The sequence below is a fragment of the Aricia agestis genome, chromosome 5 (genome assembly GCF_905147365.1).
Source record: "Aricia agestis chromosome 5, ilAriAges1.1, whole genome shotgun sequence".
In the NCBI taxonomy this organism is placed as follows: domain Eukaryota; kingdom Metazoa; phylum Arthropoda; class Insecta; order Lepidoptera; family Lycaenidae; genus Aricia; species Aricia agestis.
The window spans coordinates 16815695-16841475 of NC_056410.1; the positions used below are offsets into that span (position 1 = coordinate 16815695).

Below are 25781 nucleotides of genomic sequence, written 5' to 3' on the forward strand. Positions count from 1 at the left end.
CACACTTCAATACATTTATTCTCTCTAATTAATTATATAATATACAAGTGTTTAAATAATTACAATTAAGTATCAGCCGCGCGCCTTGAAATGCGTTCGGAATTTATTCACAATGTTTAGAAGGACTTTGGCGTCGCAGGGATTTTCGTACTCCAGCTCCCCGCATCCCTCCCTCGCAAAGCAGTCGTAGGTCACCTCCTGGCGATGGCAGCAGGCGAGGATGGCTCCGTCGCAGACGGTGGGAGGAGAAGGCGGAGCATCAACCTGCGGGGGAGCCGCAGCTGCCGGTGGTCTCCCAGCTGCTGGCGGTCTTCCAGCTGCTGGCGGTCTACCGGCCGAAGGTGGGGGCGGGGGTCCGCCTACCCCAGGTGGCTCCGGGTCCAAACCGGCCTGGAAGCTGCCGTGCTCCACTGGAGGCGGCACCACGTTCTGCGGCCCCTTGGGAGGAATAGGGTCAAAGCTAATCGGCCTAACTCCGTCGTCGTAGTCGTCATCTGAAACATTAGGTTTCGTTGACGTGTCTCCCTCGCCGGACCTGTTGCCAAGATCGGGCATCGTCGTTTCCTTCTCTGGGGGCTTGGAGTCGGGGGGGAGGTAAGTCGGCGGGGGCTTGGTGACCGGGGGAAGCTTGGTGTCTGGTGGGGCCTTGGTGGCCGGTGCGTCGGGTTTCGCCGGGGGACATGTGCATCCCTGCGGGACGGGGAAGGGAATGAAGATGGGGAGCTGTGGTCTGCGGGGAGTGGGAGGTGCGTGGTACACTCTGGTGAGGTCCGCGATGTGCTCCAATCTCCTCAGTATGTCGTTCAGCCGTTTCTGCTCGTTGGGGACGGTGCTGTGTATGTCGTGCTGGGGGTAGGTCGGGATGAGCGAGCTGAACGCAGACGAGCCCGTGTTGTAGCCTACGTACGAGTAATCATAAAACCTTTTTTGTCTCTGACCTTCGATGAGCTCTTTAGTCGTTTTGATAGCGTCTGCGACTCCGTAAGGCTCATTGTCAAGTTTCGGCTCGTCTCCCGCTTTCGGTACGCTCTCCTCGAGCCCGCAAATCTTGTGGATGCATAGCACGCCCAATAGTAGGAATAGTCTCTTCAACATCTGAAATGAAAAGAATGGAACGATAAATATTGGTAATAACATGATTTGAGAACCTAGGGTAGAAATGGAAAGATATTTGGAAGTAATTCGACTCATAAATCATAATACGTAAAAATTTATACTAAACAACGGTGAAAAACATAATAAGTAAAGTTGTAACAATACTTTCAGGGAGAATATGTATTACAGGCATAAGTCTAGAAAACAATGAAGACAATGCGCGAGGCAGAAGTACAACGTATGTAAAGTTTTCTACGTTCGCTTTTGTCTTCGAGACAATTAGAAATACGTCATCGGTACTTGGGATATCGAAAATCGAGGTTAATGCACTTGATGGCCGGTAATGAAAGTTGGGACTTTTTTCGTTTGTTTTTTCCATGACCAGTTTATAAGTTTATTTTTTTTGACTAGAACTTTTCAATAGGCCTTGTTGATTGATTATCTGTTTCTTGCCCCCAGGGCATAGGAAGATAGTAATTAAATTTATAATATGCCTAAAAATACGGGTTGCTCAATTTAAAAAAAATTAGGGAGTTGAAGCTTTTAGATGCGTTTTAGATTTTGTAGTTTCTAAATGGTTGTAACTGTGTCTAGGTGTAACTGCCACGCTCAGAGATGAAGAGTTTGCAAGTTAACGTATGGCCTATAGGGTGTATGTCAACATTTTCATTTGATTAGAGTCAACTATTTTTTATTCGTCTCTGAATGTAGCAGTAAATGGGGCTTCTATAAAAACATTTTTAGCCTTTTTGTACCAAACCGTTCATGCGCGATTCCGATTCGCACTTAGCAGGTAAAACAATTGAATTGTTAGTGTCTAGACTTACAACATAGATAACATCAATATTCAACAACATGACATCAACATCATTGTTTTTGGCAACTACTTAATGTGAACAGCATACAGATTTTAATTGGCTCAAAACTTCATTGTTTCTTGTGAACGATGTGCTTAAAGTATCACGTATTTTTGTTGCATTCGTAAATCGTGATACTGTAATTGCAGGCTTATTATGGTTTTAGGGTTTCGTAATCAAAGTAAAATCGTGTCGGGTAATGGAGTCAGTAACTTTTTTTTTTTTATGAAATAAGGGAGCAAACGAGCAAACGGGTCACCTGATGGAAAGCAACTTCCGTCGCCCATGGACACTCGCAGCATCAGAAGAGCTGCAAATGCGTTGCCGGCCTTTTAAGACGGAACAGGGTAATAGGGGAGGGTAAGGATGGGAAGGGAAGGAAAGGGAATAGGGTAGGGGATTGGGCCTCCGGTAAACTCACTCACTCGGCGAAACACAGCGCAAGCGCTGTTTCACGCCGGTTTTCTGTGAGAACGTGGTATTTCTCCGGTCGAGCCGGCCCATTCGTGCCGAAGCATGGCTCTCCCACGTATAAACTATCAACTATCTAAAGTAACTGCTATCAAACTCCTACTCAATATCAATCTTACGGCGGTTCCCAATATTTGATCTATCTCTGGTTTGGCCCTACAAGAGATAGGAATAGCTCACATTAGACATTAGAGACATATATTTTATGTCAATTGTGAGCTATTCCTATCTCTAGTAGGGCAAATCCAGAGATAGATCAAATATTGGGAACGGTCGTTAGTCGATACGCTCTTCATTACAATATCAAACTAAGATAGATGTGCGAGTAGCTCAAGGTTTGACCACACTTAAGAAACTGTTTAGAAAGAATAGGCTTGTACTAGCTTAATGCTAAGTACTCACATGCGGTTTTGCTCCATAGTTTTACTCCAAATAGAGTAATAATTACCGTGTGACCGACCGCAAAACTGACAGCTCGAAAGCTCGCATCGAGCCGCTCGAAGGCTCGCATCGAGTCGGCTTGATTAAATATATCGATTTAGAATAAAACTATCGAGCAATGCTAAATGTGTGGACGAAATCCCGAGTCGCAGGTTTTGCTCGACATTATTACTCGAACGAACAAAACCGTATGTGAGTACTTAGCATAACAAAGGGTTAATTTAATTTAACTCGGAATGTAGTTGGCTTGAGAAAAAATAGTCATTGAAAACTATGTATGGAGACATTAGTCATTAACTCATATTTAATTGGTAATAATTTTCATTCAATAGAAAATTCCAACATGAGACCAATCATCACTAGTTTTTGTCGTATGTTAACCTTTGTTAATCCCATACAATGATAATAATTAACAATGATTGTCACGCAAAATTTACACTTGTACAGACATAAAGTATTTTATGTTTTTAAAAACTTTTCAGTCTTGTTGTATTTTAATTTCCTTAGAGGAAGCAGACTGTCCGTTCTGATACTTGCAACTGCGTTTATCCAGCTGCCTCGACTTTGTCTTCTTCTTAGCTCTGTCCCACTTTACGTAGGGTAGGCTCTCCTAGAACATTTACGCCAATAAATTCGATCTTGCCACGAATTTGTAAATATACAATTTAAAAGTTTAAACTTCAACATTTTGACATTATCATTTAATGTGTTTTAAAAACTTCGAAATATGATGGCGATCTATATAATATATAAAAATGAATCCATATTATATCCCTTGGCCACGAAATCATCCCTAGGCCACGACATCACGCGTGAACGGCTGGACCGATTTTGCTGAGGTATAGAGATACTTTGAGTCCCGAAAAAGAACATAGGATACATTTTGTCCCGGAAAAATGTACCTATTCAATCGATTTTGATGAATTTTGGTGTGGAGAGTCTCGTGAAAGGACAAGGGATACTTTTTGTCCTGGAAAATTTACGGTTCCCGGACAATAAACTTTTATGCTTTTCGCCTAAACTATTTGATCTATTTTGATGAAATTTGGCATAGATATTATACTAGCTGCACCCACACTTAAACACTTTTTTTTCAATTAATTATACCATTTCAAATTAAATATTCATCGTTAAGACAGGACAATGTCTGTCGGGTTAGCTAGTACAATTATAATTCAAGTTCGCGTTAATGATATATAATATTAAATATTAGGGCTCCGCCCGTGGTACATAAATAGCCTATAGCAGGCCTCAGGGACATCTTAGCTCTATCTACATTGGTGAAATAATTTTTGAAATCGGTCCAGTAGTTCCTGAGCTGATTGCGTTCAAACAAACAAACAAACTCTTCAGCTTTATAATATTAGCATAGAATATAGATGTATGAAGTTAAAGTGCAGGAACTATAATGTCGCAACTCGCAGCATGTCACGTATCAATGGCAATGATTGGAGATAGATACAAAGTGTAAAGACAAAGTTGTATTAAATTTTACTAGCTTCATTATGTGGCAAACATTTTTTACAACGACGCATATTTTAAAAATATGAGCAAAAAACTACGTAAGTGACACCTTTAACCCCCTCCCCTCACCCCGGTGCCCTCCTAGGGGTGGGGAGATTTAGTATATTTACCTTCTGGGCATCTTGAACACATTTCTGAAGAAATTGCTCAGATTCCAGCTCACACACATTATGCCCCCCTTTGTACTATGAACTATCCTTATATATGAGATATATATGAGAAGTTGATTCCTATGCAAATCGGGGACCTAAGTAGTTTGGTCGTTTGGATCACAATTAACATTGAATTGACATATTCGACCAAATAACGTTGGTCTGTCAATTGCATAGGAATTAACTTCCTCGATGGTACTATTCTTTGAGCGGACTAGAGTACAAGTTTCGGATTGGCGATACCGATGTCGCAGTATATTTGATATGCGCGTTCCCCTATCGAGCTACTATGCTGATATTAAGATAGAACATCATTTACTCAGTAGCTCGATCCAGTTCAACGATCCAGTTTTCACAAAACCAGACTTGATTGCCCGTGACCTTTGTGGTGAAGAAGCAGACGCGGAAAAGGAGGATTTAATGTCATTAGATATCCTATATTTGGTTAATTTTAAGTTTTTTTTAATCGTATCTAAAAATTCTATTCTGATAATATTTTTATTTCTTTCTTTGATTTCTTGCATGAAATCTTAATCATGTTCGGCTATGGACAATTCAATTGCAATTAAATTAAATTATTATATAAATTCATAACACATTATAATATTATAGCTACAAATTACAATCTACATTCTACATGGTCTATGTACTAGGTTTTAGGTGCCTGTTTTGTAGGTCCCCAATATGTTTATTTTTGCTTATTATCTCAGCAACTACTGTTTAAATATCACAATTAGTTATCTAAATTAAATCTACATTTACTACAACTTAATACTATATTGCTTGAAGTTCAAGGAGGTATGAATCACGCAAAACAATCATTATTATCAGAGTAAAGGGGATTCTTTATCACAATATTATTATTTACTACTTAATCACGGTTTATTGTTATTATAAGTAATAACAATAAAGTAAGTTACGTTTTTGATTGGAGTTAGATATCTACAGAGCAGGTACAAGTTGGAAGGCTGCTACATGAAGTTGCAGCAGACGACGTGTCGTCGCGACACCACAGGTTTCTATGTATTTCTATGAATACGTGTCGCTAACTTCGTGCCGCTAGCTGCGCAGGGTATTTCATAGAAATTTTCATAGAAATAGATAGAAACCACTACTAGTGTTGCGACGACGCGTCGTCTGAGGTTGCTTCATGTCGTCCGCTGCCAACCGGCACCTTTGGTAAACTTTTCATATTATCATTCAAATAATAATAATCGAAAGTTCATTTTTAGAGTTATTAAACAAAATATTAAATAACTAATCTAGGATTTTAGTTCCACTTACAAATTGATCTATTCTAATTTCCATCTGAATGTAGTTACAAAATCTTTAAATACGGACTAGAATTGATAGAGGTGAAAAAATCAAATCGACATGTTCAAAACCAAGTAGACAATACTAATGTAATGATGACGATAATGATATTGATAATAATAATGATGAAAACAGTGATGATGATGATGTATCAAGGGTCAGCATGGCAGCATTCCGAAGTGATCATATAACCGGTCGCGAGTGCGGTCTGGAAACAATATCTGCAGAATGGCCAATGGCCACATAATGCGATGGCTCGTATGAACTCTACAAAAATAGGGGAATTTAATAATTGATTAAAAACTTGTTCGAGTCATAAATTTAAGGTAAATTAGACATACATACAGATACATAATAATATTATACGAAAATATTACTAAATGAGCTGTTGTTGAATATTTATAAGAGTCTTAGCAATGAATATAAACATTGGACTTTTTCCATATCTATACTAATAATAGTTTCTGGCTGTCCTGGCTGTCTGTTACGCTTAAACCAGTGAACTGATTTTGATGTTCGGTACGAAGATGCTTTGACTCCTGAAAAAGGACAGGAGTAGTATTTATACCGGCAAAATGTACGGTTTTCGTGCGATAACATCTATTGCAAAAAATCAAACTGAAAAAAAAACTAGTACAAATGAAGCTACGATTTAAATTTTTCATAATTTAAACAAAGATGACTATCGACCCTATGAACGAAGTAGCATATTGACTGTGAATCACCATTGTATATATAAAACACGTAGGTACTGACATCATCAAATACATAACAATAGAATTTAGAACAATATCGCGATTTGCGCGAAGATAACTTTAATGTTTTGATTGAATGTTAAAAAACTCTTCAAGGTTTACCTGGTTATTTGGGATGCATATTGCATTTGATAGTACACATTTTTGTGTGTGGCTAATATCTTGCGCTTAAATTATTGTAATAATAAAAAAATCGACCAAGTGCGAGTCGGACTCGCGCACGAAGGGTTCCGTACCGATATAGAGCAAAAATAGGCTACAAATTGTGTTTTTTGTATTATTATTAAATATTAAAGTACACTAGAGATCGCCCAATGGTCGGACCTTAATTTCAAAGACATTAGGACTACTACATATATTTTGTAAAAAAAGTTTACTTTATAATATTTTTTTCAACTCTTGTCTCTGGGACTCAGCTGATCTCAGACTGGCCGTGTAAGCATTGTCTTACAGCATCTAAGATTCAATAAAAAAAACTATAATCCATTTTCAATTTGTCACCTTGTTGTCAATGTTGTCAACAGACTTCAACCATAAATAAAAGAGTATAATTCGTATGTATAGGCTTGTCACTCAAAAATCTGTCATTTTTCCTAGTGTGTGTGTTGTAGTATGTGTAATGTTTTATTTGTTAAAAAAAATTATGATAAGAGCATAATTTAAAAATAATATTAGCTCGATGCACTCCTTCACCATATAAACTATAACTGTGCAAAATTTCATTCACCTACGTTTCCCCATTTTTCGTCAAAATGAAATAGATATAAGTACTACCTCTTGCCATTATTGATATAGAGGAAAAAGGCCGAAAATATCAAGTTGGTTGTATGGGACCCCCCCTTAAATATTAATTTTATGTTGTTTTCAGTATTTGTTGTTATAGCGGCAACAGAAATACATAATATAAAGATTTCAGAAGTCTAGCTATAGCGGTTCTTGAGATACAGCCTGGAGACAGATAGACGAACAGACAACGAAGTCTTAGTAATAGGGTCCCGTTTTTACCCTTTGGGTACGGAACCCTAAAAAACAACATACATACGTGTCTGTCTGTCTGTTACCTCTTTACGCTCAAACCGCTGAACAGATTTTGCTGAAATTTGGCATGGAGATACCTTGAGTCCCGGGAAAGAACATAGGATACTTTTCATCTCGGAAAATGTACGGTTCCTGCGCGATAAACCAATTTTGGCGCAAGGAAGTTGAGGGCGTCATCTAGTAACTAGTTACAAATAATATTGTAAACCTCATTCATTCTAGTAATTTGGTATTATCTATATAAAATTATTGATGCGCATACATTACATCGACACGTTACACAAAAATATGCATGCAAAATGCAAATGCATTATCCTTCGTTTGATGATCGTATTTGTGTGACCTTAATACCTATGCGACTACGTTTATTATCTGTCAATTTTATTTAAAAAGGTATGTAGAGAATAATATGAAGAGTATCTTCGACGTACTATGTAGTAAAATAAAAGGATTTTGGCTTTGCTTGATACGCTAAATAAAACCGGCCAAGTGCGAGTTGGACTCGCCCATGAAGGGTTCCGCAGCAGCAATAAGGTTTATTTTTATGAAATTAAAAGGTTTTTTATTTATTTTTATATTTCAGTTGATTTAATGAAACTTAATTTAAGGTTTACCATTTAAGACGAATAAAAAAAACTACTAGTTAGATATGGTTCAAACCAATTTTCGTCGGTAGTTTTTATAGTAATGTACATCATATTATATTTTCTTTAGACTTATCATGCCCGGGCTACTTTAGAAGTTAGAGGGACGGACAGACAGACAGACAGACAGACATGACGATTGACGAATCTATACGGGTTCCGTTTTTTGCCATTTGGGTACGAAACCCTAAAAAGTCACTAAATAGACACAGAACAAAGCATTGTATAAGTACTATTAATGTTTTAATTACGTTTGTTACTTTTTTATATATTTTTTTTATTATTTTCCATTAATCTTCATTTAGCTTAGTTTCTGAGATTTGTTGAACTTGCACTATAGCACTTAATGTTCGGTTTGCGTTTTGACGTCATCCAGTCAAAAACGTCAATCCTTATTAACATTACCAATGCGAAAGTGTGCCTATCTGTTTGTCCTTTCTGTTACCTCTTCACTCTAAAACCGCTGAACCGAATTGGCTTATAATTGGTATGGAGATACCTTGAGTCCCGGGGATCCCGGAAAAATGTACGGTTCCCGCGCGTAAAACAAATTTTGGCGCAACGGAGTTGCAGGCGTCATCTAGTGGATAGAATATACTCAACTGTCAAAAAAAAACTAAAGAATCCAGCACTAGATTTGATTGCTGGATTGGAATACTGTAAACCAGCTTTTACTGCTATCAAAACCTACATTTTATGGGCTACTAACGCTTATGTTGTATGGAATATGGATGATTATAACTGAGTGGGTTATTATTACTACTGCTATCTCAGTTATCACCTAATTGAGACAGCCATTTAGCTGGTTATCAGCCCACTGTATGCATACTCGAGTATGATTCAGATCTTGTTTATTTATTTTTTGTTTCTTCTTGACTCATAAATGCATATAAGTACACTTTATCCACGCGATTTTCAATTTACAGATTTAGTATAAAGTTTTACTATGCTTTCTCTGATTCGAAAGCTTTCTAGGTATATCTAAATAGAAATATATACCTAATGTAAGTACTTCAAACAGCAAACTACAAAATATTTTGTTAATATAATAATTATGAAGTGTGTATGACGCAAATCTAATCAAAACCATCCGTGTCTGTTGGATTTGAAGAGGCAACGCTAATTTATAGTTGAATAAAAAACGTACCTAATCTGTGTTCCGGCACCCACGTCATACTAAACAGACACTTGTAAAGGAAGCACGAAAAAACCTCCACTTAAAATATAGAGTAAGACATGAAGGACACAACTTATTAACAATTTTGATATTTGATATTAAGTTTTGTAAAATACAGTATGACTGGATGTTTAATACTCGAGTACCTACGTGATATTTGGCTATTATATTAGATGGAAAAAAATAATATAAAAAAATAATATCAATTGATCACTGAGTAAATGTAGCTTAAGAGCTCACCTGACTCTAAAAATCAAACATCGTCCTTCTCTCTTCACACTCACGCCCGTCTTTCATATGCCAGGTGAAAAAGGACGGCGCGGAATCATGGCCGAGTTAGTTTTACTTGAATAAAAGACGAACTATAATGATTATGAAAAAAGTGCTTTGAGCAAATTTAGGTTTTATCAATACCTTTTTAGATATTAAAAAATATTAAAGAGAAGACAGCAAACTTCGAAGATCCAAGCAAAAATGTGTCTAAAACAAGGTTTTTTGTAAAAAAGAAACTATCGAGCATTTTTTGAGTAAATGTTTTTTCGACTTGAGCATTTAATCTTTATGAACTGAAGTTACTTGTGTCAAAAAATCAGGTTTCTAGACCTTACAGATTTTGAGATCTAGGTTAAAGTATGTAGTCAAGTTAGGGCCATATGGGCTCTTAAAGTTAAATAGTCGTGATTTCTCTTGAATTAATTAATATAGTAAGCTTTTCTCAAATGAAGAGGTAATTTAAAAAATCTTAATATTCAGTTATTTGGACAAATAATGATCCAAAGTTGCAAAAAAATATTTTTATAATTTTATGTTTTTTGTTGCCAGATTATAAATTATAATGTCTTATAACTTTTTCAATACATCATAATAAGATATGCTAAAGGATAACTTCTAACGACTTATAGTTATAGAACCCACAGACTGTGTGTAATTAAAGTCCCCTTTTTAAATAACTGTGTTACCACAGTTAATAAGTAATATTAACTCATATAAAATGAATACTAATAATCAAAGGGGCAAAAAATTAAACCACTTTAGTCTCGATATTATGGTCTATGGATGATACAATCTTACTGTTGATGTAATTCATTAAAGGTTAGACACGACTGTCATTAATTAGCAAGATGTATAGGAGAGCAACAAACTGCCTGTCAGATCAAGGACGCAGAAAGGTCGATTGGTCAGAACTCAAAATATTTGATTAGATTCGCGGTTTTCCCAATCTACGTCTCAGATGGTCTCAGGTGTGTATGCGGTTAACGTGTCATTTTAAGATGGACCTTTTTTGCGGCCAAGCCTCGACGATATATATATATATATATATATATATATATATATATATATATATATATATATATATATATATATATATATATATATATATATATATATATATATACTAGATGTCCCGCGCGGCTTCGCCCGCGTAAATTAGAAATTTTACAGAATCCGTAGGTACATTTTCCCATAAAAAATATTTCCCCCGTTTTTCCCACATTTTCCTGAGTTTCTTCTGTCGTATTAGTCTTAGAGTAATAATATAATATAACCTTCTCGATAAATGATGAGTCTTACTCGATAAATGATCTATCTAACACTGAGATAAGTTTTTAAATCGGACCTGTAGTTTCTGATTGACGCGTTCAAGCAAACATACTCTTCAGGTTTATAATATTAGGTAGATATAGATTTTTTTTAATTATCGCTTGACAAACTCGAGTCTCGATCTAAAAGACTATGAAATGGTATAATATGGTAGTGATGATGATGATGATGATGATGATGAAGAATGTAATTTGCATAGTAGCATATGCTTTCTGTTCTTAAAACAACGCCGAAACTCCCAAACTTGTATCTATAAAGAATCAGGAATTCTCTCAGCACCTTCCGAACCACGGTATACCAGGTATATCTCGGTGCAAAATCTTACTTGTTGGTAGCATATGCTTAGAATACTTCTCACGAAACCGAAGTCACCATATGTTTCCCTATAAGTTTTGAGGAGTTCCCTCGATTACTTATGGATCCTTCATCAGATCACCACTTTTCTGAATATAATACCAAATTGGGATGATACCCTATATACCAAAAGAAAAATTTTGAAAATCGGTTAACAAACGGCGGAGTAATCGTTGAATATAAGAAAACGAACATAACACCTCCCCCATTTTGAAAGTCGGTTAAAATTGTAGCCTATGTGTTATTTATTTAATATTTTAATCAGCACATGAATTGAATAACAAAATTTTTTTCAAATTAATCGTAGCACCATCTGTCAGGACAAACTAAAATTGAAATAGAATAATATTGAATGCGATGATAGCGCCGTCCGCCGGATCTAATGTAAAACATTCCAAAATCAACAACTCCTTATAAATAAGAAATTAATTGAAAAAACATTTTCCAGTAGACCAAACTGTAAATCTAAACCATTCTCGAATCTCCACGAACACACACAAAAAATTTCATCAAAATTGGTCCAGTCGTTTAGGAGGAGTTCAGTCACATACACACGCACACAAGAAATATATATATTAAGATGAAAGTCGGTTAAAATTGTAGCCTATGTGTTATTTATTTAATATTTTAATCAGCACATGAATTGAATAACAAAATTTTTTTCAAATTAATCGTAGCACCATCTGTCAGGACAAACTAAAATTGAAATAGAATAATATTGAATGCGATGATAGCGCCGTCCGCCGGATCTAATGTAAAACATTCCAAAATCAACAACTCCTTATAAATAAGAAATTAATTGAAAAAACATTTTCCAGTAGACCAAACTGTAAATCTAAACCATTCTCGAATCTCCACGAAAACACACAAAAAATTTCATCAAAATTGGTCCAGTCGTTTAGGAGGAGTTCAGTCACATACACACGCACACAAGAAATATATATATTAAGATATATATATATATATATATACAAGGTGTAAAAAAAATAAGTGATAATACTTTAGGGTGTGTATGAGTTCCTTATAGAGAGTTCACTGTGAAAATAGCAGCGCTGAAAGACCAATTTTTTTTTTCACTTTTGTATGGGGAAACTCGTGACGTTCGGGCGCTTGCTCATACAAAAGTGAAAAAAAAATTTGGTCTTTCAGCGCTGCTATTTTCACAGTGAACTCTCTATAAGGAACACGTACACACCCTTAAGTATTATCACTTATTTTTGTTACACCTTGTATATATATATATATATCTTATTATATCTTATATATAAAAATGGATTTTCAACAAGGCTAAAATTAGCCCAATCCGTTCAGCCGTTTTCGAGTTTTAGCGTTACTAACACATTTGAAAATCCAATTATATATATATAACTAAAACTCGAAAACGGCTGAACGGATTGGGCTAATTTTAGTCTTAAAATATATGTAGAAGTCCAGGGAAGGTTTTAAAGTGACACGAAGTTCACCGGGACAGCTAGTATTATTTATAATAACGTTTTTTGTAACGTATCAAAACAAAAACGTAGTACGATTGAAAGCATAAAAGTGCAAGTTTTGTTTTTTTTTGATAGGATAAAATATTTTGCAGAAAAAAAGGATATTAGAACGATTGACAATAAAATACGATATTAATTTCATCACTTTATTTTCAAGGCAATAAAAATATTTTGCAGAAGAAAAAAAAGAAATTGTAGACCCGTTAGCCTTGTTAAAACCTGATTGTGGTTGTTATACCTAAAGATACCGACGACCGGTCATCCTCACCGTTATATATCTACTATGTTACCGTTAAGTGCCTTCATTATAATACTATAATATCGTACTAGATCTAAGATATTGAGTGACGTTTACTGTCAATGTGTGGCTAGATTCTAGAACTTCAGTGTCATAAACATCCGTAAACCGATTTAATTTGGTTATAAAGAGTTTTTTAAAATGCAGGCCTTAGAATGTGGGCCCTATTTTGGTGTACTTTCTTGTTTCTGCCAATCGTACAACTAAGACGAATCTAATGATATTCCTCAAGTTCAAATCCGACATTCGTATAGGCTTATTGCGCCTCATTTAAATAAGGCTTATTTACGTATAGATGTAAAAAACATGAAGATTTTTTTGTCAAATAATTGAAAAAACCTAACCCCTTTTTCTAGGATAGGCGGGTACAAATAGAAACGCCTTAACGACACCCTCTTACCTTTAAAGATTGGAATATTTTTTAAGCCTGCCAGAAGAGTAGCTGCTAATAATTACAAGTCGGGTAAAATTATATATTGCTACATTTCCTTAGAATCTATATTATCCAAGCTTAGTTTATATATTTTAATATTACTCAATATCAACAGCATTAAGCAATGTATATTGTATACCAACACTTAAGATTGGATATCTATAGCATAATATATTGCAACATCATATTTCATATTTTTATATATAAAACTCAAAGGTTGACTGAAGGACTGACATGGTGATCTATCAACGCACAGCCTAAACAACTGGACCGATCGGGCTGAAATTTGGCATGCAGGTAGATGATATGACGTAGGCATCCGCTAAGAAAGGATTTTGATCAATTCCACCCCCAAGGCCCTAGGGGTTAAAATAATGGATGAAAGTTTGTATGTAATAATACTTCTTAACGCGAGCGAAGCCGCGGGCAAAAGCTCGTTACATTATATTTTATGATCATAAGGTTTTTCTATTGTTAATAAAATATTTTCCTTAGGCTTAGGTCCGGCTTCGTGCATCTTCATGACGTTTATTAAAGCACATCAATATTATTAACATTACTTTACTATCATAGGTTTTCCCGTTACTTATTTTTATCGTAAAAATGACGCTAATATACCTAATTCATGATATTTATAGTACGTAACTTAATCATGACATACTGTATATTACTCGTATTATTTAGTCCATGTGGCGAATCGAGATTCGAGACTCAAAAAAATATGTCATCAATTAATAATTATATGAAAGTCTACGCCCCGGCTCGTCTCGTCATTTAGATTACCTAAACGTAGAACCTTTATAACCTTCAACCAAACAAAGATGAAGAGGATTTTTCACAAGAAATAATTATTTAAAAGTAATGTCGCCATATCAAGTGTCACTTGAGCGCAGGGCCCGATCTAGAGCTTTCGGCAAGATCAAATTCGCAGCCCTTTATCATAAAGAAAACCATACAAGCCATGAGCTAGTTTTTTGGGGGATAATGGGAGTAAAAAACATATTTTGCTCTATCCAACCTGAAGTAGGTTTGAAGGTGACGCAAAAAATTCTCTTGGGTGGTGGATGAGTGATGAGTGATGACTAATGGTTGGACGGAAGATAGGAATAAGTCAATTTTACCGCCCCTCAAAACATTTTTTGCCGCTTTGACTACTCCCGTGACAATGTCATCCACGCACCAAGGCATCCTTGGAGGTCTTTCGCATTTAAGAAATAGTGGATGACCGAGCTTTGCTCGGAACAGCAAACACTCATTGACTTCTTGTTACTTAACAACGCCATCTGCTGGAATAGCTTTAGCTGTTGTTGTGTCGTTAAAGCAATTAGTTGCTCACAAAATAGTATTATTATTCGCTAATAGATGTCAGGAAGAGTCATATTTTTCAGTTAATCGATTATCGATAAAACACGAAAAAAAATTATATATATATATATATATATATACTAGATGTCCCGCGCGGCTTCGCCCGCGTAAATTAGAAATTTTACAGAATCCGTAGCTACATTTTCCCATAAAAAATATTTCCCCCGTTTTTCCCACATTTTCCTGAGTTTCTTCTGTCGTATTAGTCTTAGAGTAATAATATAATATAACCTTCTCGATAAATGATGAGTCTTACTCGATAAATGATCTATCTAACACTGAGATAAGTTTTTAAATCGGACCTGTAGTTTCTGAGATTGACGCGTTCAAGCAAACCATACTCTTTAGGTTTATAATATTAGGTAGATATAGATTTTTTTTAATTATCGCTTGACAAACTCGAGTCTCGATCTAAAAGACTATGAAATGGTATAATATGGTAGCGATGATGATGATGATGATGATGAAGAATGTTATTTGCATAGTAGCATATGCTTTCTGTTCTTAAAACAACGCCGAAACTCCCAAACTTGTATCTATAAAGAATCAGGAATTCTCTCAGCACCTTCCGAACCACGGTATACCAGGTATATCTCGGTGCAAAATCTTACTTGTTGGTAACATATGCTTAGAATACTTCTCACGAAACCGAAGTCACCATATGTTTCCCTATAAATTTTGAGGAGTTCCCTCGATTACTTATGGATCCTTCATCAGATCACCACTTTTCTGAATATAATACCAAATTGGGATGATACCCTATATACCAAAAGAAAAATTTTGAAAATCGGTTAACAAACGGCGGAGTAATCGTTGAATATAAGAAAACGAACATAACAGCTCCCCCATTTTGAAAGTCGGTTAAAATTGTAGCCTATGTGTTATTTATTTAATATTTTAATCAGCACATGAATTGAATAACAAAATTTTTTTCAAATTAATCGTAGCACCATCTGTCAGGACAAACTAAAATTGAAATAGAATAATATTGAATGCGATGATAGCGCCGTCCGCCGGATCTAATGTAAAACATTCCAAAATCAACAACTCCTTATAAATAAGAAATTAATTGAAAAAACATTTTCCAGTAGACCAAACTGTAAATCTAAACCATTCTCGAATCTCCACGAACACACACAAAAAATTTCATCAAAATTGGTCCAGTCGTTTAGGAGGAGTTCAGTCACATACACACGCACACAAGAAATATATATATTAAGATATTTTTTTTTTTTGTTAACTTAAAATTACACGATGTAATTTTAAGTTAACAAAATTACATCGTGTAGCCGCTCAAAATGTTTGGTTCAATCAACAATGCAAACATCTAAATGTTGTTCCTAATTATATTAATGTAAGAACCAACACGCACAGCCGAGCCTCCAATATTGCTATCAAAAAAGCCGAGACCATCTGGCTTGACGAAGAGTCACGTCACTGGTTTACCGTTAGAGATAATTTAAAATTACATCTCAAAGTTCTTTATACCGAGCTCTCTTTTAAATTACATAATATCGAATTCGATCGCTTAGATGAAAAAGCACGCCATTTCGCAGCAATCGAAGTGTAACCCGATTTTTGCTAACCCATTTTAGTCAGTTAAAACGTTTTTTTATTCGCACAAGCTCTTAGTAGGTACTTAATTTTAAGGCAAAATGATGAGAGAGATGGGTAGTGGACATGTTTGCCATGAGTGAGCAAGACAGTCCCGCCACTTTTACGAAAGTCAACAAAAGTAAAATCAATAAAATAATGAAAAATCTTGCCCTAGTTTAGTTTAGGTTTATTGGAATAAAAGTCAGATAGGGAAATAACATTTTTTATGGTGTTTATAGGGTGTGTATTGAGGCTGATGGTAAACAATTTGAACATTTGTTGTAATAAAAATGGGTTGGCAAAAATCGGGTTAAGTACTTGAGGTTTTTAATTTTTTACTCATTTTTTTAGTACGAAACTAACAGGTATTGTACCATTTTACAATCCTGATTAACTGCGCCAACTTTTTATGGTACTTGCCAAGGCACTCTAGTAAATTTTTTTAAAGGAGGGCCTTTCAAAGTCGACAAATTTTGAAAATTTTAAATTCATAGTTTAACAAATAGTCTTAATTCTAGGAAACTTGGGGCAATTGTGTCATTATTTTTGACTGTGATTCTAGAAATGTTATTTAGGTTTACGATTCCAAAGTTTAAATGAACAAAAGTAATAAAAATTAACCACAATAACCGAAAAATGGTTACAGTTTGACCAAATTTTTAGGTTTTTCTTAAATGCCCATAATTTTCAAACTGCATAGAATAGATTTTTTTTGTGATTTTTTTCATGATGGTTACAATCAATCCTGTCGCCCCGTTTCGGCTTGACGTTGAGTTCTGGGACACCCTGTATACTAATACTACTATTCATGCATCGTCATGTCATCCTTGGCAACACAAACTCGCGGCCTTTCATAGTTACGTTCATAGATTATTATCAATCCCTCTTAGTAAAGATAATTATCGAAATGAGCTTAATATTATTTTCCAAATTGCGATATCCAACGGATATAGTCCAAAAATCATTAATAATATTTTGAAAAATAAAAACAAGAAAGAACTGGTTAAGTTTTTGTACGCAGGTTCTATTGATAAAGAGATAGTTAGATATAATATGCATGTCGCATTCAGGACTATTAATACTTTAAAACATCATTTGTGTCATAATAAAGACCGGATTGATAAAAAATATCAATCCGGTGTCTATAAGATCGATTGTCCTGAATGCGATAGTGTATACGTGGGTCAAATTGGACGCAGCTTCGAGACTCGATATAAAGAACATATCGCGGCTTATAGAAATGGTCATCCTGATAAGTAACATTTTGCTAAACATCTTTTAAATAGTAATCATACTGTGCCCGATGGCCATTCCTGTAAAGTTCTACATAAATGCGATAAAGGCTTTCGGCTGAGCGTGTTGGAACAATTAGAGATCATTAAAGAAAAGAAAAATAACAAACTTGCATTGTTGAATGACCAAACTTGCTTGACTACGTCACCGCTTATTAATATGTTCGGGGGTACTAGTGAGAGTAGTGGGGGTAGTGGGGATAGTAGCGGGGCTCGATAGTGTATAAAAGGCGGTGTTTTGGCCGGTGGCGGCACTTAACGGACGTTGTTCGTAGAGTCCACATCCTAAGGATGCTCCGGTGTTGGGGCGAAACGCGCGTCGAGGTTTTCAACCTGCATGGTGGTGAGGGGCCTTGCACGGCTTACCTGTATTGTCTGCACCACATGCACCACGGATTTGCCAACATTATTGCTTGTGTGGTGGTGGTGTTTGCAAGTTCTTGCATGCGAGTGTACGCATAGGCAGTGTGGGAGGAGGGAGGTGCTGTACGCATGCCTATGCGTACACTCACTCATTTACTTAAAGGTGGAAGTTGTTTTCGCGGAATATTGCTAAAAATAATAACAAACTAAATTTAAACTATGGATTTCCGCAAAGTACCTAACGCCTGATTCCATTAACTAATACGACAAAAGTTCTAATAAAAGAACAGAAAATCTTCGATTCGTTGTCCGCTGATTCCTTCTCCAAAACTTAACCGATTTAAAATTTTTTCATTAAGAATTAAAGCAAGGCTTGAACTGTGTTCCTTTGTTTTATTTTTTTGTATATTCTAGCCAGTTTTGTTTTCTGGGTGTTTGAACACAGAGGAAAATCTGGACATTTTTTGGGTTTTTGGACGTTCTTATCTTTTTTAATAATAAAATTATGAAAAAAAGAAAACATTGAGACATGCTAATAGTGGCCATAGATATTCGGGCAAAAAATCATAACTCTACCGGCGTTATCCAGGGAGGAAACAGGGGACAAAGTTTGTATGGAAAAACGGCGGTGTGGACTCCTCTAAACCACGCCTCTGGTGCAACCCACCCTTACAGATTTTTTCAAAAAGAATTAACTAATGTTTTATTACTGATTTCTTACATGGTTGTAATTATGAACAGGTGCATTTTGTTTTTATGCTGTAATTTAAAAATTGATTAAAGGAACTAAGGTTAAACATGTGATTTACATACTATAATCGGGACGCCTCGATAATTCGGAAAGGGTCTTGTTTTTGCCTCTCCGGATTAACGCGGCCCTACTGTACTTACTTAATAGTTATTAGGAAGGTTCTGTATGTAGCTACTTATCTTTTACCCCAACTGTTTTTGGTTGAATCCGGCGTAGGCACAATAAGTTTTTTTTTTTTGCGCGGCACAAAAGGTTTAGTTTAAAATAAATTTATATACAGTATAAAATAAATTTAGACGGTATAAAAGAGTACGAAATAAAGCAATCATGTGTAACAAACTGATATTATTGTATGTTAGATTGCAGAATTGTTAACACAATCGTATTTCATACCATGAAATTAAAAACTTTGATTTCAATGAAAAGCAATCCATCATTTTATTGTTGCGAATATTCAGATGCATTTCAATAAAACACAGAAACAACTTACTGAACATTTTGTCAGGCAAGAACTTTTTTATTAATTTATAAAAATTTAAACTGTCTAGCTCGGAAAGACAAACAGACAGCGAAGTCTTGGTGATAGGGTCCCGTTTGTACCTATTACCCGTTTGTGACTGTCGTCTAGCTATCGTGGTTCCTGAGATACATACAGCCTGCCTAGCATACGCCAACGAGATATCTCACTCTACATGTTTTCTCGATGTTTGATGGTTTTTCATCTCTTTGACCCTAGTATGACAAACATGTTTTCTCGCGTAGATCAATAATCGAAATAACACATTTTTAGAGAGTTTTGTCGAGATAATGTCGAGATTTTGACATTATGAGACGAGTAGTTTTTAATTATCTCGAGAGTGAGATAACTCGTTGGCGTATGCTAGGCAGGCTGGAGACAGATAGACGGACAGACGGAAAGACAGACAGATAGGGTAGTCTTAGTAATGGGGTCCGGTTTGTACCCTTTGGGTACTCTAAAAACATTTATGATTCATGATGATTTTAGACAAATTTCTGATTCTTATTTATGGCACGGGTTATTGACTGTCGGGGACTGAAGTAGGATGTTATATAAATACACTTTCGTCTCAAAATTGCATAATTTTAAACATCTTCTTAAATTTTTCCGTAATTCAAATTAGGTATATATTAATGTCTAAGACACGAAGAACGAGGCAAAATACAAAAATCAGACACTAATAGAGCTAGAAGATAATAGTTTTGTCTACTAGTTTTAAAGTTGAAATGTTCGCTAGGTATAATAAATAGTAGGTATGTTTTAAAATCTAGAAATAATCTCAAAGTGATGAAAATGTCAGTGGAAAGTAAAAATATTTCTCAAAAATAGTAAATGTTGGCCAAAGCTAAAATTAATATTATGAGAAACTTATTAAAGTGAATAAATAAAGAGAAGAAACGATATAGACCTGGAGCCAGTGATAGATTTTCATGACCAAGTCCCTCCCAACCGAAACTTCGTTAAATGAATAAGGGACTTATGCTATGAATACTCGCGACCGTCAGCTGCGACTCCGTGGGTGGGGTGGGCAGTGACAGCCTCCCAAAGATGAAGAAAAAATTTTTTTTCAGTAATTTTCTCTCATTTTAAAATTTATCAGAGTATTGTTAACATAAATGAAATGAAAAGTCGTCAGCTGATAAGTTTTAGTACCGTAGGTATAGATGCTGTTGCGTTACACCTTTCAAGTTACCAGCTGACAAACTTTCCACTGAGATACAGCAAGCTGACACTAATTTTCATTCATAGTAGCATATAAACAATCACCAGGTAAATTTTTAGCTGAGAGGAAATCTTTGAAAATATATTTTTTTTTTCATGTTCAAGGAGCCAGCTGACGTAATGTGGATATGACTGAAAATTTTTTTTTCTTCATGTGTGGGAGGCTGCCACTGCCCAGTGCCCACCCCACTCACGGAGTCGCAGATGACGGTCGCTAGTATTCATAGTATACGTCTCGCACTTTACAAAGTTTCGCCCGGGTAGAAATAATTGAACAAAAATTTACATGGCTCCCGGGCCAATACAACTTTTATAAAATTACGGTAAATACTGATAAGTGGCAACAGTTAAGAGGAGTCCACACCGCCCTTTTTTCCATACAAACGTTGTCCCCTGTTTCCTCCCTGGATAATGCTATTAGAGTTATAGTTTTTTTCCTGAATATCTACGGCCACTAATACAATGTCCCTATGTTTTCTTTTTTTTCATAATTTAATTATTAAATAAGATATGAACGTTCAAAAACCCAAAAAATGGCCAGATTTTCCGCTGTTTTCAAACGTCCAGAAAACAGATTTGGCTAGATTATACAAAAAAAGCAAAACATAGGAACACAGCTCAAGCCTTTTTTTAATCTTTAATGAAAAAATTACTTAAATCGGTTAAGTTTTGGAGAAGGAATCAGGGGACAACGAATCGTTGATTTTCTGGATTTTCTGCAGTTGTCTCTATCGCGTTCTGCGGTATAGGCTTGAGGTAAGGGAGACAGCTATAGATATTACACGTACTTTTTTTTCATTTCTCTAGCCCCTGGTGTATCCTCTTAACACACATTTAGGCAAACATTAAACATACATTTACTGTTTCTGGAAGTATTATTAAGTAACTTAAATAATTACCTACCTACTGGTTAGTAAGGTAGGTAGAGGCACATAAAAAACCATTGTTATAAATTATTACTATAAGACGTGGTAGACTTTACTTCTCATCTATTTATGTATTCTGTGTCTATACTAATCTGTTCAGTTAATCTATACTATATTACTATACAATGTGTCCCGACACCGGTGTCCGATCCTTTAATGTCATGAACTATGGCATATTTTATCGACAAATTGGCTCTCAAAATTTTTCTCTCTCTCACGGTTGTAAAATGGCAGCCATTTTAGTTTTTCCCAGGCTTTCACACTAATCTGACCAGTACTTCTCATGTAAATATCCTATGAAGATAAAAAAGGTCTCATTTGATAGCTAAACTTGTGGACTACGTTTACACAGGCAATATGTTATAAATTTCGTGGAATTAAACGTAAAAAAACAAAGTTTAAGAAAAAAACTTGTGTATTTTTTAATTAATGGCTTTTTGTAAAAAATCTAGCGCATTAAACTTTTTATTTTTTATTTTAAAAAGATAGAAGAGGTATTCATCTTACATAAATTCTTTATTTCAATGCTCTAAGTTAGATAGTTTAGAAGTTATAACGATTTTCCTATGAAGTATAGGTCAGATTAGTATGACCGGTGTCGGGACACATTGTATATAATATTATAAAGCGGAAGAGTTAGTTAGTTTGTTTGTTTGTTTGAACGCGCTAATCTCAGGAACTACTGGTACGATTTGAAAAAATATTTAGTATTATATAAAAAAAATATTATTTTATAAAAATTTCAGTATTAGATAGTCCATTTATCGAGGAAGGCTATAGGCTATTTTTTATCACGCTGAGACTAATAGGAGCGAAGAAGTAGAGGAAAATGTGGAAAAAAACGGGGGGAAATTATTTGAAAGGGCTTATTTGAACGTGCTAATCTCAGAAACTACTGGTCCGATTTGAAAAAATATTTCAGTGTTAGATAGCCCTTTTATTAAGAAAGGATATAGGCTATATTTTATCACGCTAAGACTAATAAGAGCGAAGAAATAGAGGAAAATGTGGAATAAACGGCGAAAATTATTTGAAGGGGCTTATCTCACAAACTACTGGAGCAATTTTTCTGTTATTTGGCACAGATAAGAAGTAGACCACGTAAATGGTCATAGGCTATTTTTGTGGACTAATTTGTCTGAAATATCTAACTTACGCGGGCGAAGCCGCGCGGAACGTCTAGTAACGTTATAATTGTTATGGGAGGTATATTCTGCTACATACAATTAATGTTTTTAAAGAGGCTACTATGATCGTACAATTCTATAATTGTACGATAGTAGCTGTTTACTATTAAACAATGTCAATATACAATAATTATTTAAGGAAGCATTAAAAAACAAATAATTAGTTCATGAAGTTTATTAAGTAATTATAAGTCACCTAGGTTGAGAAAAATAAATTAATTTTACGCAACTATAAGTGACAAAATTGACTTTAATAACCTACAAAATATACTGTGTAATACAAACACGTATAATAATTGTTTACTTAATTGCATACATAATTGTGATAAATATTAACGGAAGGGCATTGCTCGATACTGACGGAAATATTTAAGTGGGCTATTTTATTAGTAATTAAGTTATGAGTAATGAGTAAAATAATTATCAAGATCAAGGTGACAGACTTCACCTTTTAATAATTGTCTACAGCGTAGTGCAAACAAAATATTGTAGAATAGAGCAAGATTGGTCTATCTGTTTAGCATAGCTATAATTAAAAATGAATTCTCAATTTTGTTAGTCCCGCTAAAACTCGAGAATGGCTGAACCGTTTTGGTTGATTTTTGAAATTTTCGTGGTAGTCTAGGGAATTTTTTATTAGAAGGAAAGAAATGCGAAGTTCACCGGGTCATCTATATTAATTTTATACAAGAGTGTGTCTTGTCATACAGAAAAAAAAATAGAGAAGGTGCTTGCACCGACTAACCTCATTTTGTTTCATCGTGGGAAGTCATCTATTAGAAAATCATTGTCTAGGCTTGTATATCTATGTAATGCCAAATGCCTGTTATGATAAGCTGGTTTGGAGCCTTGTCGAATCAAAACTACGAAGGTTGTTAAGAAAAAAAAAACTCTACACGAGCAAAATTTCTCTCGGCAAACTGGTCATTTAAGTTCATTTACACCAGGACTATAATTAGTACCAGACAAGGGTCATATTCCTCAGAAACGAGAAATGACGCAGCTTTGGAATTTAATAAACAGAACAACAATTTAAAAATTAGAACTGCAGTTGCCATAAAATGTGTCATTTCATGTGTCATCATCTTTGCGTTACTTTCACATTTTCGTGTCAGTTTGAGCTAACCCTAATCCATACTTCGATTTAATTAGTTACCTCTTCACGCCCAAACCCCTGAACCGATTTTGCTGAAATTTGGTATGAAGATACTTTATGTCCCGGGACAAGACGTAGGATACTTTTTATTCCGGAAAAATGTATGGTTCCTACGCGATAAAAGAATATTGGCGCGACAGAGTCGCGGCGCGGCTTCATCTAGTAGTAAATATTACTGTTTATACTATAGAGGTGTCAATAAAGGAGTGATGTGATCTAAGATATTAATGACCTTCAAAATTTTCCTTACTTTAAACAGGTTTTCTAACTAAAATGTGCAGTATCTTCTCGGTTTTAACACTCGGTAATATTAATTCGCGTTTATTTTGGGTTACAAAGTTTTTGTGTTTGGTAATTAACCGGCATTTATTGCAATATTGAACACATTCGAAAATAACACTTTGTTGATTGGACATATTTTCTCACCTTATATCACTGTTTTTCTCACTTTCACAATTATCTAGATCACTGTTTAGCTATCGGACGTAGATTTCATCCATTGTTTACCTTCGCGATCCAACAAACAGTCGTCCCTATCAAGATTAGATGGTGAACTGGCGGCGCGCGCGCGGCTCCCCACTTATAACTGCCTCTATACGGAGCACGTATAATATGACGCGTCTTCTTGTCAGTTTAAGGGTTGGAGCGACCACGTGGAATGGACAATGAACCAACTTACCCCTATTAATAATATCTATCACAATGAGACCAATTATTGCTTTATGCTTGTCTGATAAGAAGACTTGAGATTGAGATTAGAGTTTTAAAATGTTGTATTTCTGTGGCTTTGATTACTGTTAACTAGGTTTCTTCAATTGCTTGTTTGGACTTTGGGTAGACTTATTCCTCACTTTTGAATTACTCTGCCTATTACTTCAAAACACTAATTAAAATATTAACATAAACGTTACTTTAATATTCTGGCCATGATATAAAAATATTATGTTTTTACAAAATTGCTCGTAAGTACTATTTTTACATTTAAATTTTTTTAACATACAATTGTTTAAATATCTTTAATATCAAACTTACTTCTTTTGTTAGGTAACGATTCAATCTTTTGTAACTAAGTCATTTACTGCAAATAAATTCTTAAAGATTAAAACTAAAATCTTAAAAAGGCTTTACCAAAACCCGATACAAAACAGTGACGTTATTAATATTTGTTAACAGTTATAAATGGAGGTTGCAATTTCATAACACTTATCAGCTTAATAACGTGGACTAGGGGATTTCTTATTAAAGACGACCATTGGAAACCCATGAATAAGAATAATAATAATATCTATGGATGCTTCACACCACGTTAGTCTGGCCCCGTGCTAAGTACCCGAAGGACTTGTGTTATAGGTACGACAAGGGATATATATTTAATACTTTTATACTATATAACAATATTTAAGATTTTTATTACATGATTAGGGTATGTTATTCGAATATTCGAATAGTCGTTTTATTCGAATATTCGACAAATTATTTTCGAATAATTCGAATAGTAAAAATATTTTTTATTTTTGTTTAAAATGCTATCAAACATAAAATTAACATCGAATAAGAACTTATATATAAATATTTATATATATAAACCTATATATAAATATGTTTTTGGTCTAACTAATGAGTATACGTCCATTCATCGTCGCCGTTGACCATGTTTTAGACGTTACTTTGCGTAAAGACATGCAAATGACGATATAAACTCCTTTCAGTCATGAATTTCAGTATCGTCAGTAATGGTCAATCGACAATCTGTATC

General features: G+C 35.0%; 1 protein-coding gene and 1 long non-coding RNA gene across 6 annotated transcripts; one reads left to right on the forward strand and one right to left on the reverse strand.

The window, feature by feature from the left end:
- Positions 1-24597, reverse strand: LOC121727365 (neural Wiskott-Aldrich syndrome protein-like). 5 transcript variants are annotated; one of them, XM_042115158.1, is made up of 2 exons: positions 24452-24597; positions 1-1095 (listed from the first exon to the last, which is right to left on the reverse strand). In XM_042115158.1, exon 2 carries the CDS (start codon positions 1093-1095, stop codon positions 73-75), a length of 1023 nt encoding a protein of 340 aa, XP_041971092.1. In that variant the 5' UTR covers positions 24452-24597; the 3' UTR covers positions 1-72. The 5 variants fall into 5 exon arrangements, with proteins under 5 accessions (XP_041971092.1, XP_041971095.1, XP_041971094.1 ...); XM_042115161.1 differs by lacking the exon at positions 24452-24597 and adding an exon at positions 19202-19340; XM_042115160.1 differs by lacking the exon at positions 24452-24597 and adding an exon at positions 19195-19340.
- On the forward strand, positions 5932-20588 carry LOC121727375. The gene is made up of 3 exons (XR_006035659.1): positions 5932-5943; positions 13771-13774; positions 20430-20588. It is a non-coding gene; the product is annotated as an uncharacterized LOC121727375 (long non-coding RNA).
- Positions 24598-25781: the final 1184 nt, after the last annotated feature.